Source organism: Drosophila subpulchrella, unplaced genomic scaffold (assembly GCF_014743375.2).
Source record: "Drosophila subpulchrella strain 33 F10 #4 breed RU33 unplaced genomic scaffold, RU_Dsub_v1.1 Primary Assembly Seq370, whole genome shotgun sequence".
Taxonomy (NCBI): Eukaryota; Metazoa; Arthropoda; class Insecta; order Diptera; family Drosophilidae; genus Drosophila; species Drosophila subpulchrella.
Window position 1 is genome coordinate 1,389,729 of NW_023665591.1, and position 14,822 is coordinate 1,404,550.

Sequence of the window (14,822 nt, forward strand, 5' to 3'; positions counted from 1 at the left end):
AGCTAGGTTTAAAAATCTGTAAGCGTATCCAAGAATTCTAATGAGCTTGGAAAACGATGAGATAAGAGTAATAAATTCAAACGGAGTTGATAGCTCGACGGCTATACACACTTGGGCAGCTCTTTTTAACTCTGAGTTTTTTAATTCGAAAGGTATAAAAAAATGCGAGTTTTCTGGCCATGATGACTCATTTTCATACAGAAATTTCGGACCTTCGAACCAGATGGACTCAGTCAATTCACTTACATCGCAGCCACGGGACGCAATGTCTGCTGGATTAAACTGCGAAGGGACATGTCGCCAGGATATATTTTCTGATAGGTATTGAATTGTGGCTACCCTGTTTAAAACAAAAACAGCAAGTGACGAAGGTTGAGACTTTATCCAATGTAATGTTATTTCTGAGTCTGTCCAGAAATAAACACTCTCGATTTCACATTTGTCAAGAACTTGTTTGACGTAGGACCAAAATTGTGCCAAAAGTGTGGCGGCACATAATTCAAGCCTTGGTATGGTTTTCTTTTTTAGTGGAGCCCCTCTCGATTTCGCTGCTAGCAATCGACAATGAGCCTGACCGCTTTCGATTGCTCGAATGTAAATGCAACATCCGTAAGCTTGGCTGGATGCATCTGCGAAACCGTGAACTTGAAGGGCTGAGCACCCACTGGCAAACGTGTACCTAGGAATTGTGACTGCCTAAAGATTAAGTAGATTCTTCTTTAACCTTTCCCAACTCGTATGTAACGACATCGGAATGGATTCATCCCATTCCAGTTGAAGTTGCCAAAGGCTTTGAAGAAGAATTTTAGATGTAAGGCCAATGGGGCACAGCAATCCCAAGACATCAAAAAGCCGCGCGCTTACTGAAAGAATTGTGCGTTTTGTGGGAGTCAATTTTGTAAAGCTCTCATCTAAATGAAATCGAAATGTGTCTGTGTGTGGCATCCACCGCTTACCCAAGGCTTTGGTCGAATCGGTATCATTGAAATTTAGGGATTTTTCAGTGTTGTTCCCTTTTTCTAGTTGTGGATGGTTTGAAAACCATTTAGACAGCTGGAAACCGCCATTATTGAGAATTTCTGACACTTGATTCCACATCACGTTCAAGGTATCAATATCATCGGCTCCAGTAAGCATGTCATCCACATAAAAGTCGTTGAAAATTATGTATGAACCAATTTCATGCTTATCTCTATTACGAACTCCATGTTTTTGTAAGCTACGGATGGCTTAAAATGAAGCTGAAGACGTTCCGTAGGCGACTGTATTAAGACGAAATATTTGTAGCTCATCAGATGGATTCTCGCGCCATACTATCAGTTGATAGTTACGATCTTCTTCTGCGAGACTTACATGCCTATACATTTTCGATATATCTGCTGTTAAAGCGAATCGATTTAAATGAAATCTAACAAGTGATAAGAACAGTTCTCTCTAAATAGTGGGCCCCACCATTAAAATGTCATTTAATGACTGCACTGAAGTTGTCTTTGCAGACGCATCAAACACGACTCGAAGTTTGGTTGAGGTACTATCAGGCCTCAGAACGCATTGATGTGGTATGAAGTAGTTCGGTCCTGGTGGTACTTATGATACTGCATGTTGGAGACATAGGACCCAGCCAAAGGCTTTGAAGAAGAATATTAGATGTAAGGCCAATGGGGCACAGCAATCCCAAGACATCAAAAAGCCGCGCGCTTACTGAAAGAATTGTGCGTTTTGTGGGAGTCAAGTTTGTAAAGCTCTCATCTAAATGAAATCGAAATGTGCCTATGTGTGGCATCCACCGCATACCCAAGGCTTTGGTCGAATCGGTATCATTGAAATTTAGGGATTTTTCAGTGTTGTTCCCTTTTTCTAGTTGTGGATGGTTTGAAAACCATTTAGACAGCTGGAAACCGCCACTATTGAGAATTTCTGACACTTGATTCCACATCACGTTTAAGGTGTCAATATCATCGGCTCCAGTAAGCATGTCATCCACATAAAAGTCGTTGCAAATTATGTATGAACCAATTTCATGCTTATCCCTATTACGAACTCCAAGTTCTTGTAAGCTACGGATGGCTAAAAATGGAGCTGAAGACGTTCCGTAGGTGACTGTATTAAGGCGAAATATTTGTAGCTCTCAGATAAATTCTCGCGCCATACTATCAGTTGATAGTTATGATCTTCTTCTGCGAGACTTACTTGCCTATACATTTTCGATATATCTGCTGTTAAACCGAATCGATTTAAACGAAATCTAACAAGTGATAACAACAGTTCTCTCTGAATAGTGGGTACTATCAGGCCTCAGAACGCATTGATGTGGTATGAAGTAGTGCGGTCCTGGTGGAATCTTATTGCATGCTGGAGACATAAGACCCAGCTCCAAATATTCTTTCATAAAAGCGATGTACATTTCTCGAAGTGAGGCTTTTAGACTTCTACGCTCTAATGATAAAAATCTACGTTTAGCGACATCGAACGAGGATCCAAGCACGAGCGGATCAGATTTAAAAGGCAAACGGACTAAAAAACGACCACAATTTGAATTGGCTACGTTTTTTACGAAGTGATCCTCGCAGGCAATTTGTTATGGTGAAAACTTAACAAGTTCTTTATTTTCTGGGACGGTATCTAACTCCCAAAGCCTTTCAACAAGTCCTCCTAAAACCATGTCTTCCTTCGACAAGGCGATACAAGAAGTAGCTTCTTTTTGTTGTTGCTTACACCGTCCAGAAACAACCCATCCCAATAGTGTTTTTTGTAGCAATGGACCTCTATTGGTGAGTTTGATTTGACCACTGCACAACAAATCAAAGAAGGAGTCTGCTTCGAGCAAAATATCAACTCTTTGCGGCTTGTGGAACTCTGGATCCGCTAAGTCTACGCCGGCCGGAATTTTCCACTGCCTTGCAGGAAGCATATTATCTGGCTGATTGCTAGTTATGGTTCGCAGTACCCAAAATTCAGACGTAAAAACGTGTCCATTGAGCCGCGAATATAACGTAGTTGTGACTTTACTTCTGGCAATGGAATTTGATTCTCCCACTGATGTGATAGTAAGACATTTAATTGTTCTTGACAATTTTAAAACCTGAGCAAGGCTTTCTCTCATGAAATTAACTTGAGACCCTGACTCTAATAGAGCCCTGGCTCGATGGAGCTGACCAAATCGATCGCGAACATTAACAACGGCTGTTGCTGGAATTACTTGGTTAATTTCTGAAGTGTCTTGAAGAACCTGAGCCGAAAGGGTAGGAGCCTGAGAAGCATTAGTACCTTGCCCTTGCTGGTCCTGCCAGCTTCTACCTTGATGTGGCTCACTCAAGTTTTGGTATCGATGTAGTAGAGTATTATGTGCGTGTGAGCATACCCGACATTTGGATGCTGTGCACTTAAATACTTTATGTCCCGCATTTAGACAATTAATACATAATTGCTTCATTTTGGCAAAGTTAAAACGATCTAAAACTGGCATTCCGCTAAATCCCTGGTAATTAACTATAAAATGATTAGGACTGCAATATAAACATTTTGGATCACTTGTGTTATTGACCCTGGAGCAAGTATATGAATTCCTAGTAATTTTCTTGCTTCCAGAGGGCGTTTCCAAAAAATTTTTTCCCTTTACCCCCGAGGCTTCCTCGGCTGACACATGTTAATATCGACGATCTAAAACATTTACGCAATCAGACCATTTAGGCAGTTCATCATAATTAAGCTGTTCCTCATACTTGGATTTGGTGTACGGATCTACCTTTGAAAGCACTAAATGTATAATCACCGCATTGACAATATCTTTTTCGTCCCCTAGGGACATAAGCGAATCGAAAATTGCACTTACTGTATCAATTATTAACCTCAAGGCAGACGCAGATGGTTTTGTTATTGAAGGGATTTCAAACAGCTGCGCTAGATTTTCAAAGAAAATTAAACACTTGTTGTCATAGACTCTATTTAAACTCGCTAATGCCTTTTTATAACTTGCATCTGAGACTTGAAGAGCTTTTATTGTTCCCAATGCCTCGTCAGAAAGGCAGGCTAACAAATGGTTAAATTTTTCGATGTTAGATAACGAATTATCAGAGTCAACCAGTTGCTCAAAAATTCCAATAAATTGTTTATACTCTGAATGTTTGCCGCCAAATTTTGGTAACTTCAATTTTGGCAAATTTGAATGTAAACTGCCCGTGACTAAAGCCTGCTGTTTATGGTTTTCACCTGTACCAGCAGCTGACATATATAATGCCTTGGTAATTACGCAATTTTCTTCTAATGCCGACCTAGTCCGGTTATCTGGATCTATTATAACAATTTCCGACTGCAATGCCATGGCTTTTGCAATATATGAATTTAAAATTTCCAGTCGACATTGAATTTGAAGCGGGTTAAACGAAATTGTATTTTCCTCGAAAGCTTTCCTCATTCTTGTAATATCTTCACCAACCCTATCTACCTGCGAAAATAATTTCGTTAATTGCACCGAGGAGCAGCTATCTTCCATCTCCCCTTCTGTCTCCGATGCGCTTTCATTCTTTCATTCTTTTTGGTTTTTGTAGGTGCCATTTTAATTAAAGATTATTTCATTTATTACAATACAGCAAATAGTTTTCTCTTTTTTTTGTGTATTTATGTAGTTATGTTTCTAGGTGGCTCGAATAAATTTGTTTAAGTGTAGAGCATTTGGCGTAACAAAAGAAATGAGAGACGAAAACGTAATTAAGAGAGTGCACCAACACCCGAAAGAGAAAACACAAGCAGTTGCAGTTCGTTGCACTGGCGCTTAGCGGTCTGCCTAAAATCGAAGTTAAAACAGCTATAACAAAATCGAAACGAAAAGGCAGACACATCGAGAACTAACTGTTACTTTCCACCGGCACTGACGCTGTTACGCTTGTTAATCTCTTTCGCGAGGGCGGCACCAAAACTATGTGGCTGTTCACTTGAATTTATTTATGGATTTTTTGTATTGGTTATCTCACAATTTTTTGTGGCGGTTTTTATTTGTGGTTATTGGGAATATATAGGCACGAAAATTGTTTTGCTTCCAATTATTATTATTATTTTGACAATGCCAAGGCAATAGTTGCAACTATTATTTTTGCAGCGATTTGATACGGTTACCTGGTCATCAGATGAATCCACTTCCCTCAAGTTGGCGTTGCGGTCCATAGATGTTAGCTCAACTTCCGAAAGAAAGTCCAAAAAATTCTAAGTCGAAATTCGCAATGTCCGAAAAATGCCAATTGTTGGCGCCGAAATTTGCGAGTCTAAAATAAATGCCAAGTCTTGGCCCCGAAATTTGCAAGCAGCTAAGCGGTCTTTGAAATGATTTTAAGTTCGAACAAAACTTTTCGAAGTCCCTGTTCGGGCGCCATGAAGAGAATCGAAGCCAAAATTAACTTATTGATAATCGAGAACGCCGAAAAGTGAAAAGACTTTGGCTTGGCTGCTGCAAAATTTGGGGGAAGAGAGAATACATGACTGGCCGATTCAATGTTTGCCACGATCATAGATAGTTATCCGGACGTCACCAACGTAGAAAAGCTGCAGCATCTACGATCATGCCTGAGGGAAACTATTCGCTCATTGGAAATTTTGGATGGCAACTACGCAATTGCTTTGGCTTTGCTGTAAAATAAATTTAATAATCATGGTTTGGATTTTCAGCCACACGTTAGTGAGATCCTGGGACTAAAGGCCGTGCAGAGTGGTTCCGTCTCGACACTTTGGGAGCTGTCAGATAAATTCAACGCTTTTATTCGCGCTCTGAAAGGACTGGGCACGACGAAAAAAATCGCAGGATGCATTATCGACCAAGTCCTATTCCAAAGGTTGGATCTGGCCAGTCAGGAAAAGTGGGAAGAGCGTTTAGAGGACCCTGTCTTCGTCAACTTAATTCCTACGTGGGAGTCAATGGCATCATTTCTGAAGCAGCGATGCAGGACGTTGGCAATCAGGTGGGAAGTAACAGAATACCCAATACGGTTAGCGTTTTAGTAAAAAACCGTTCCGGGTCAAGCTCTACTCGATTCGGGCTCCCAACTGCATCTAACAACGTCCCGATTCGCAAATCAGCTTCAAATAAAGAAAATAAAATCTTCAGGATCTGTAACTGGAATAGGAGATTCCAGTTTTGTGACGGATGGTCACTCGGTTAATATTACAATTCATTCCCGAACTTCCGAATACTCAGCCAGCATTACCGCGGTGATTTCTCCGAACCTAACAGAGCGACAGCCTAGCTTCAACGTCGACATCGGCAATGGGAAAATACCTACGTACAGTTAGCTGACCCAAGATTATATACTCCCAAGCGGGTGGACCTTTTAATCGGAGCCAGTCTCTTTTACGAGATGTTGTGCGTAGGCCAAATCTACCTCCCACCTGGACTACCCCTAATTCAAAAGACGCGTCTGGGTTGGGTTGTTTCTGGAGGTTATGTCCTTTCCAATGGCTCGTCCTTAATGTCGTCTCAAGATGTACCTTTCGATAGTAGAGAGAATAGTTTTGATCGGTAAGATGATCTTCTTCGACGATTTTGGGAAGCACATTTCGTAAGACACGTCGTCCGTTTGCAAGCTGGTGATTATTCTGTTCGTCTGCCTGCTAAGCTCAATCTAGATCTCTTGGGAGAGTCCTACCAGCAAGCTTATCGAAGAAAGTTGAATCGTCGGCCAGCCGTCGGCTCAATATGCAGCATTCATAAAGGAATACCATGATCTAGTTTCTGCCGCTGACATCGGGTTTTGCCGATGCTTCTTGCCACATCATTGCGTTATAAAGGAAGACCACCACAAAGTGTCGCGTACTTTTTGATGGATCGGGGGCCAGTTCCTCAGGCTATTCTTTCAACGATGTTCTTATGGCAGGCCCTGTAATTCAGCCTAAGCTGTTCCAGATTCTTCTTCGGTTTCGTTTACACCCAGTAGCAATCACCGGAGACACTTGCAAAATGTACCGTTGTGTTAGGTTTCAGCCTGAGGACTGCCATTTGCAATGCATTTTGTGGAGGGATTCCCCCCAGGATCAATTGCGGGTGTTTAAGCTAGACACCGTTACTTATGGCACGAAGCCAGCATCATTTCTGGCTGTTCGAGCTATGCATCAGTTGGCAGCAGACGAGCATACAGCGTTTCCGCTTGGGGCTGAGGTCATTCGACGCGATTTTTATGTGGATGATTTGATATCTGGAGCCAAGTCCAAGGAAGAGGTAGTCATCATTATGGATCAGGCATCAAAACTTCTAGCCAAGGGAAAATTTAAGCTTAGAAAGTGGTGCTCCAATGTGTCGGCTGTTTTAGATGGAGTTGCAGACAAGGATAAGGAGTCCTATTTGAAGTTTGATGATGGCACTGATTTTGCAAAAACCTTAGGTCTCGCTTGGGATCCAGTTTCTGATCAACTATTGTTTTCCTTTTCGGTCTTACAGTCAACCTCAAGCCCCTGCAGGCGATCTGTCCTGTCTGCAATAGCGCGATTCTACGATGCTCTCGGGTTGGTTGGACCTGTGATCACAAAATCGAAAATTTTTCTTCAACAACTGTGCAAGGAGAAGTTATCCTGGGATGAAAGTCTTCCTGAGTCACAGAATACGGAATGGATTACTATATGCACGAGATTTGGGCAGATTAGGCTTTCGTCATTTCCTCGGCTGGTTCTCTCTCCAAACTCTGAGAGTGAGATTCATGGATTTTGTGATGCTAGCATAGAAGCATATGGTGCCTGTGTCTACATCGTTTGCAACGGCCGACCTCAATTACTTTGCTCAAAGTCAAGGGAAGCCCCCCTGAAAACACTCACTGTGCCCAAGCTGGACTTTTGTGGGGCTGAACTCCTTTCTAGGCTCATCGCAGAAGTGGCTGGGACAAGTGCAATTGAGGGAAAGCTGCACTGCTGGAGCGACTCTGCTGTTGCGCTTTCATGGATCCGAGACGAGCCGTCCAGATTCAATATTTTTGTAGCGAACCGAGTAGCTGCCATTCAAGAGCTAACTGATTTAGTGGAGTGGCGATATGTTCCAACTTCTTAAAATCCAGCTGACATTCTCTCCCGAGGTGCTTTTCCTGCTGAGCTCAACGAGTCTCCTCTCTGCGCTCATGGACCAAAATTCCTTTGTGGCCCCAAAGCTGACTGGCTGACCCCAATCATTGCTGAAAAGCCAACGCTTGAGGTTCGCCGGAGGATTTTACTAATAATATCTCCATACGAAGACATAGTGGCCATCAAAAAATTTTTGGATACGTCTATAAGTTTAGTAGTCGCATCCGTCGCCCTACGCTCACGGTGTCTGATCTTCAAGGCGGTACTCTGCTGTTGCTTCGTCTTGTCCAGCGCTCGCATTTATGGGATGACATCAAATCATTGCAGTTGAAGGGATTGGTGCACTCGTCCAGCTCGCTTGCATCTCTTTCGCCATTCATTGATCAATTTGGGCTTCTTAGAGTGGATGGTCGGCTAAGGAATTCTTCGCTGGATTTTAATGGGCGTCATCCAATTATATTACCACGGAGTCATTCGGTCACTATTGCCCTTATTGCTCACTTTCATGAACGCAATCTGCACACTGGGCTACGGCACTACTCGGCATAATTCGATCCCAATATTGGCCTATTGGTGGGAGAAAGACGGTGATGAAGGCAGTGAACAAATGTATTAGATGTTTTCGAATGAAGCCTCGAGTAGTGGAGCATATAATGGCGGATCTTCAAAAGGAACGACTTGATGGATCTCATGCATTCGACGTCACTGGCATTGACTTTTGCGGGCCATTTCTCTACAAGTCAGAGGTGCGAAGCGAGTAGTAAAATGTCTTCATTTGTTTCGCCACAAAGGCTATTCATTTGGAGTTGATCGTGGCCTCAAAAGATTTATATGCACTAGAAGAAGGGCGTGGCAGATTTGGTCTGATAATGCAACCAACTTTGTTGGCCCTCGCAATGAGCTGCTCGAACTAAGGCGCCTATTCCTTAGCAACGATCATCAGAGAGCTACATTGGATTTTTGCCTAGCGGAGGCTATTGATTGGTGTTTCATTCCTCCTTGGTCGCCACACTTTGGCGGTCTTTGGGAAGCGGCTGTGAAGATCGCTAAGCATATGAGGAGTTGCTAACCCTAATGTGTCACATCTCACAAAATTAAGAGAAGATTAAGTAAATCAAAACAAAGTTAATAATAAAAACAAAAAAAAATTGGCTCGGGGCGCAGACGCTCCACACAGAGGGAAGACGGGTAAGATCGATTTAGCGTCGCTTGTGAACAGATGTGTTTACTTTTGTGCTCTGAGTTTTTGTCTTTTTCGGTGATTTTTTGCGAGTTTCTTGTGTTTGTTTTTTAACAAAGCTTAGCCTAATAGTTGTGTTAGTGTTTTTGACTTGATCCCCCATTAAACGGGTATGTGGTTATAGATATTTTAACATTTCTATTAGATTTGTTTAATCTCCTAGCTTTGTTAGTGTAATTTTAAACTCACTAATCTTGCTAAAACTCTTTTATTCCCACTCTCTCTCCCGCTCTATATTACAACTGTAATTTAAACTCTCTTGGAACCTGCCGATTTTCTGGTAGATTTTTGGAGTGCTTTTCTCTTATTCTCTCTCTCTTGCTTGCTTTACATTGTAACTGTTCGTGCGTAAAGTTGTCAGTGTCCCACAAGCAACGCTCAGTCGATAGAAGATTTATTCTCTCGTGCTCTCTTACTTTTAAACTAAAACGCGATCTCGCGCTCTTATTTTTTTTCGTGTTTTGTGCCTTTGTGGTTTTGGAATTTGATCCCAGTGCCAAATTTACTTAAGGTATTTTTCATATTTTATTTTATTTTTATTTCATCTTCTAAAATGGCTCTTGTCTGCTGTAAGAAAAATTGTACTCTTTCGGCTTCAACTAAAGACCCTTTTATTTTCTGCTGGCTCTGCGAATCGATGATGCACGTTAAATGCGCAGGATTCACTGGCAGAGTCAAAGACTTCATTGATCTGAATTCTGGTCTCATGTGGTCATGTGGATCCTGCAAGGAAATGGTAGTTGAGATGAGCGGCTTTATGAAGCAGACTCGAGACAGCCTTGTGAATCTCTCAGGTGCCTTTAAACAGCTCAATGAGGGGTTCAATTCCGTTTGTGCCCAATTTAATAATAAAAAATTACTAACTGAGTCGCCTAAACGCAAAAAAGCCAGCTTAGCGGCAGTTAACACGGTCACGGTATCCTCCCCTAATCCGAACTTGGTAGCTGCAGCAGTTTCTGTCGACACTGGGGTAAGCGAACCAACTGCGCCTAGGGATACAGCTGATTCAGGTGGAGTCACTGTTTCTCGAAGTCTGGTGGTAAAAAAATCTTCAGTGCCGGCTACGGTGCCGACCGTACTTATAGGTACAGTAGGAATCGATTCTGGCTCTCAGCTTAGTGTGGTTCAATCTGCTGCTGGGGGACGTAAGAAACTGTCAGTTGTTCCTCATAGGAAGCAATTATTTGTTTCTAGATTCACCCCAGATACTACATCAGAGGATGTCTTGGAATTTATACGTGAAAAATTCCCATCCGAGAATATTTTAGTTGAACAATTTCGATTTTCATACGCTCGTAGTATATCCTCTTTTAAAATATTTGCACCGCCTGATGTGTTTAAGGTACTACTCTCTGAAAGCTTTTGGCTTAATGATGATTAAGTAATAAAAGAATTTGTTCCCAATAAACCGAGAACAAATAACAGACCCTCCACTGCGCCAAAAAACTAAAAAGTTTATTTTTGGCTTATCAAAATGTTAGGGGACTAAATATGAAGCTACCCAAGCCTTATGCTGACTCCTCTGCATTTACTGCAGATATTTTGGCTTTTACGGAAACTTGGCTGAAACCAGAGATATCTGACTCTGAAGTTCTGTCAAATAACTTTAATGCCTATAGGACCGATCGCTCCTCCCGTAGGGGAGGCGGTGTGCTGATTGCCGTTACCACTAGCCTCACATCTGAAAAAATTTACTTTGATACTCATAACGAAATTGAATTTGTTAGTGTGAAAGTTTCCTTGCAATCCATATCTATTTTTGTAACATGTTCCTATATTCCACCTGGCTCTGATTTAATAATTTATGAGCACCATCTGTCTGCCATAAAATCTGTTCTATCCCTTCTTTCTAACAGAGACCTTTTGATTGTTTTGGGTGACTTTAATCTCCCTGATATCTCTTGGTCTTCTTCTACTGACTCACTTGTCGCTATACCTCTATCCGCCCATGATTTTGTGGATGGTCTTCTAGAATTATCGTTACAGCAAGTAAGCTTTATACGGAATTCATTAAATAGACAACTAGATCTCGTGTTTGTTTCAGACCCGTCTGAAGTCACGGTATCTAGAATTGACGCTCTTGTTGTACCTGAAGACCGATATCATCCAACAATGGAATTGACAATCTGCCCCCCATGCGTTGATACCCTCTCTCCTTTAGTTCCTCAAACTAAAATGAGATGTTTTCGAAAATGTGACTATAAAAAACTTAACGATATGATTTCTCAATATAATTGGACAGACTTGTACAATTGTATGGATATTGAAAGTGCCACTGAACTCTTCTATATAGTGTTAAATACTTTTTTTAATGAATGCGTTCCTGATAGGCTTCCTTCAAAGCTAAACAGGCCTCCTTGGTTTACCAATGCGCTTCAAAGACTTAAAAACCTTAAAACAAACACCTATAAAAAGTATAAAAATCGGGTAAGCCATCTGATTTTTCGAAATATGTGGTGGCTCGATCGGACTTTAATGTTCTCAATAGTCATTGCTATTCTATGTATTTAAGTCGATGTAAATTCGAATTTTCAAATGATCCGAAGCAGTTTTATAACTTTGTTAATGCCAAGCGTAAGTCGTCGGCATTGCCTTCATCTGTACGTTTTAACTCAATGGAGGCATCGACGGATTCTGAAATTGCTGATTTATTTGCCGAGTTTTTCCAAACTACTTATAGTTCGGTTGCTTGGTCAAATTCTAACTACCCTAATCCCTTAAATAGGGCAAACTGTATTTTTACCCCTGAAATTACGGAAAGTTCTCTCATAAGAGACTTAGCAACAACAACGCCAACTTATTCTCCCGGTCCAGATGGACTCCCCGGGTGTGGGCTAAAGTTTTGTGCGTCAACCATAGCTTAACCGATTCTTAAACTTTTTAATTTGTCTATTTCATCATCAGTTTTTCCTACTATCTGGAAGGACTCTTTTATCATTCCACTTCACAAAAAGGGTGCGAAGGCGGATGCCCGGAATTATAGAGGTATTTCCAAATTGTCGGCAATTCCTAAAGCATTTGAACGTATTATTACTTCTCATTTGCAACATTTATGTTCCTCGCTAATATCACCGTGTCAGCATGGTTTTGTTAAGCGAAGATCGACCACCACCAACCTTCTTGAATTGTCATCTATTGTAATAAATGGATTTAAGAAAAAAATGCAGACTGACGTTATATATACAGATTTTAGTAAGGCCTTTGACTCTGTCAACCACTCTCTTCTATTATTCAAATTAAATCAGCTTGGGTTTCCATGTAAGCTATTAACTTGGATTTCAAGTTATTTGAATGGTAGGACTCAGAGGGTTATATTCAAGAACGCTGTTTCAAAATTGATCTACGTGACATCTGGAGTGCCTCAGGGTAGTCATTTGGGTCCTTTGCTGTTTACTTTGTTTATTAACGATCTTCCCTCTACCATAAAACATTCTCGTGTACTAATGTATGCTGATGATGTTAAGCTTTGTTTATCATATAACGATATAGCGTCGGGTTCCAACTTACAGTCAGATATTGATTGTTTTCAGGGATGGTGTGAGTATAACCTTTTAAATTTGAACTGCCTTAAATGCAACGTTATGACTTTTTATAGGGGTACTCCTACTTTTGTTAGTTACTCTCTTCAAAATACGTCACTCGACCGTTTATATTCCGTTAATGACTTAGGCGTTCTTCTGGACCCAAAACTTAAATTTGACTGCCACATAATGTCCACTGTCAACAAGGCCATGAGTGTTCTTGGGTTTATAAAGCGTTGGTCAAAAGAATTTGATGACCCTTATACAACCAAATTATTATTTACCTCCCTTGTCCGTCCTATTTTGGAATATTGTTCTTCGGTTTGGAGTTAACAATATCAAGTGCACATTGACCGTATTGAGTCGGTACAAAAAAAATTTCTTCTTTTTGCCCTTCGTAGTTTGAACTGGGATCAAAACGTAAGGCTACCTTCCTATCAGAGTAGATTACTATTGCTTAATTTACCTACACTTGTAAATCGTAGAACAATGCTTGGTACTATTTTTATGCAAAATCTTATTAGAGGTGATATTGATTCTGTAGAACTTGTAAACCGCCTAACTTTCAATGTCCCTGCTAGACTAACACGAAATTATTTTCCCCTAAATTTGCCACGATGTACATCAAATTTTTGTCTGCACGAGCCCTTTCGCGTTCTATGTAATAATTATAACAATCTTTACCATTTAATTTGCACATCATCTTCTATCCCGGTATTAAAAACTAATATTTTAACTCATTTGCTTCATTCTTAGTTGCTTCTTTTATTTTCATTTGTGTCCCGTCTCTATTTGTTTTTTGTATCTTCCTCGCGAAATCGCATTTTTGCCCAAATTTATAGAAGGGCCCCGCGCGTAACAAGCACGTGCTTGGTGTCGTTGGGCCACTTGTTTGTACTGCTCGTAGTGCATCAACGTCCATCATATAACCCAGGCCAATCCGGTCTCATTCCCAACCCCAAAAAGGAGGCAGGCAGCACAAGAAGGAGTGCAAAGAAGTGGATCGCGCACACCCCGAAAGCGACACCCTGGGGAAGGCACCCGATACTAGAAAGTCAGTCCCTATCGAACCATAACCAGCTCCCGAAACCAAACCGGTACCAGAAACACCAAATCCAGCTCTCAAAGTCGTGAGAGTACCCAATGCCAAGCCGAGGACCGAGCGGGACGGGCTCAAAGACGCCCATAAGAAGCAAATTCCGAGGGTCAAACCAAGGCGACTCTTGGACTCCAGTAGCGACTTTGAAGTGCCGGGAAAGGACTAGCACGACAAGAAGGTGGAGGAAGCAACAGACGAGCTAAAACAGCGATAAAGGCCGACGTTCTCTAGAGCCGGTACCAGCTCCATCATTGACCTTTCATTTGTGAGTTTGGCAACGGGGTCCAACTGGGAGGTTAGTGACACTTATACGGGTAGCGACCATGAAGCAATAAGCTGCTTAATAAAGGCGAGAAACGGCCAATCACGGGTTCCTAAGACTGTGACAGGGTACAAAACAGAAATGATAGATGTAAAGATGGTACAAATGTTATTTAAAGACCTTTCCGTAAGTGGTTCAACAGAAGAACGCACAAACCACATCGCAGAATAAACCAAGTTTGCCTGTGATGCAGTTATAGAGAAAGGGGAAGAACCCATCCAGACGTAGGCCAGCATACTGGTGGAACTAAGATATAGCGGAAGCCAGGAAAGACTGCCACAGTTCAAGACGCGCATACCAATGCTCAAGAGGAAGACCCGAATTTGAGCCGCTCCAAATTCATTTCAGGAAGAGAAGACGAAACCTGGAAAGAATGATAAAAAAGAGCAAGCGCAGGTGCTTCAACGATATATGTGAAGAAGAAGTGGACTCCAATCCGTGGGGCCTCGCATATAAGCTCGTAACGAAAAGGCTCCGTTTCTCCGAAATGCCCGGTAGGTCTAAAAAGGATAGTGGTGTAACGAAGTTCTTAGGCCAGGGTTGCATTCAGCAGGGGCCACAGAATCTTACAAGAAATGTTGTAAGAAAAGGTAGGGAAACCTGTGTTTG

The 14,822-nt window shown here is 41.6% G+C and overlaps 1 protein-coding gene across 1 annotated transcript in view; it reads left to right on the forward strand.

Moving 5' to 3' along the window:
- LOC119561808 overlaps positions 1-14,057 on the forward strand; it is a 29,723-nt gene extending 15,666 nt beyond the window's left edge. Inside the window, exon 3 of the mRNA XM_037875287.1 lies at positions 13,873-14,057. Within this exon, the coding sequence (XP_037731215.1) occupies positions 13,873-14,057 (185 nt within the window). The remainder of the gene's footprint in view (positions 1-13,872) is intronic.
- The last annotated feature ends 765 nt before the right edge of the window (positions 14,058-14,822 follow it).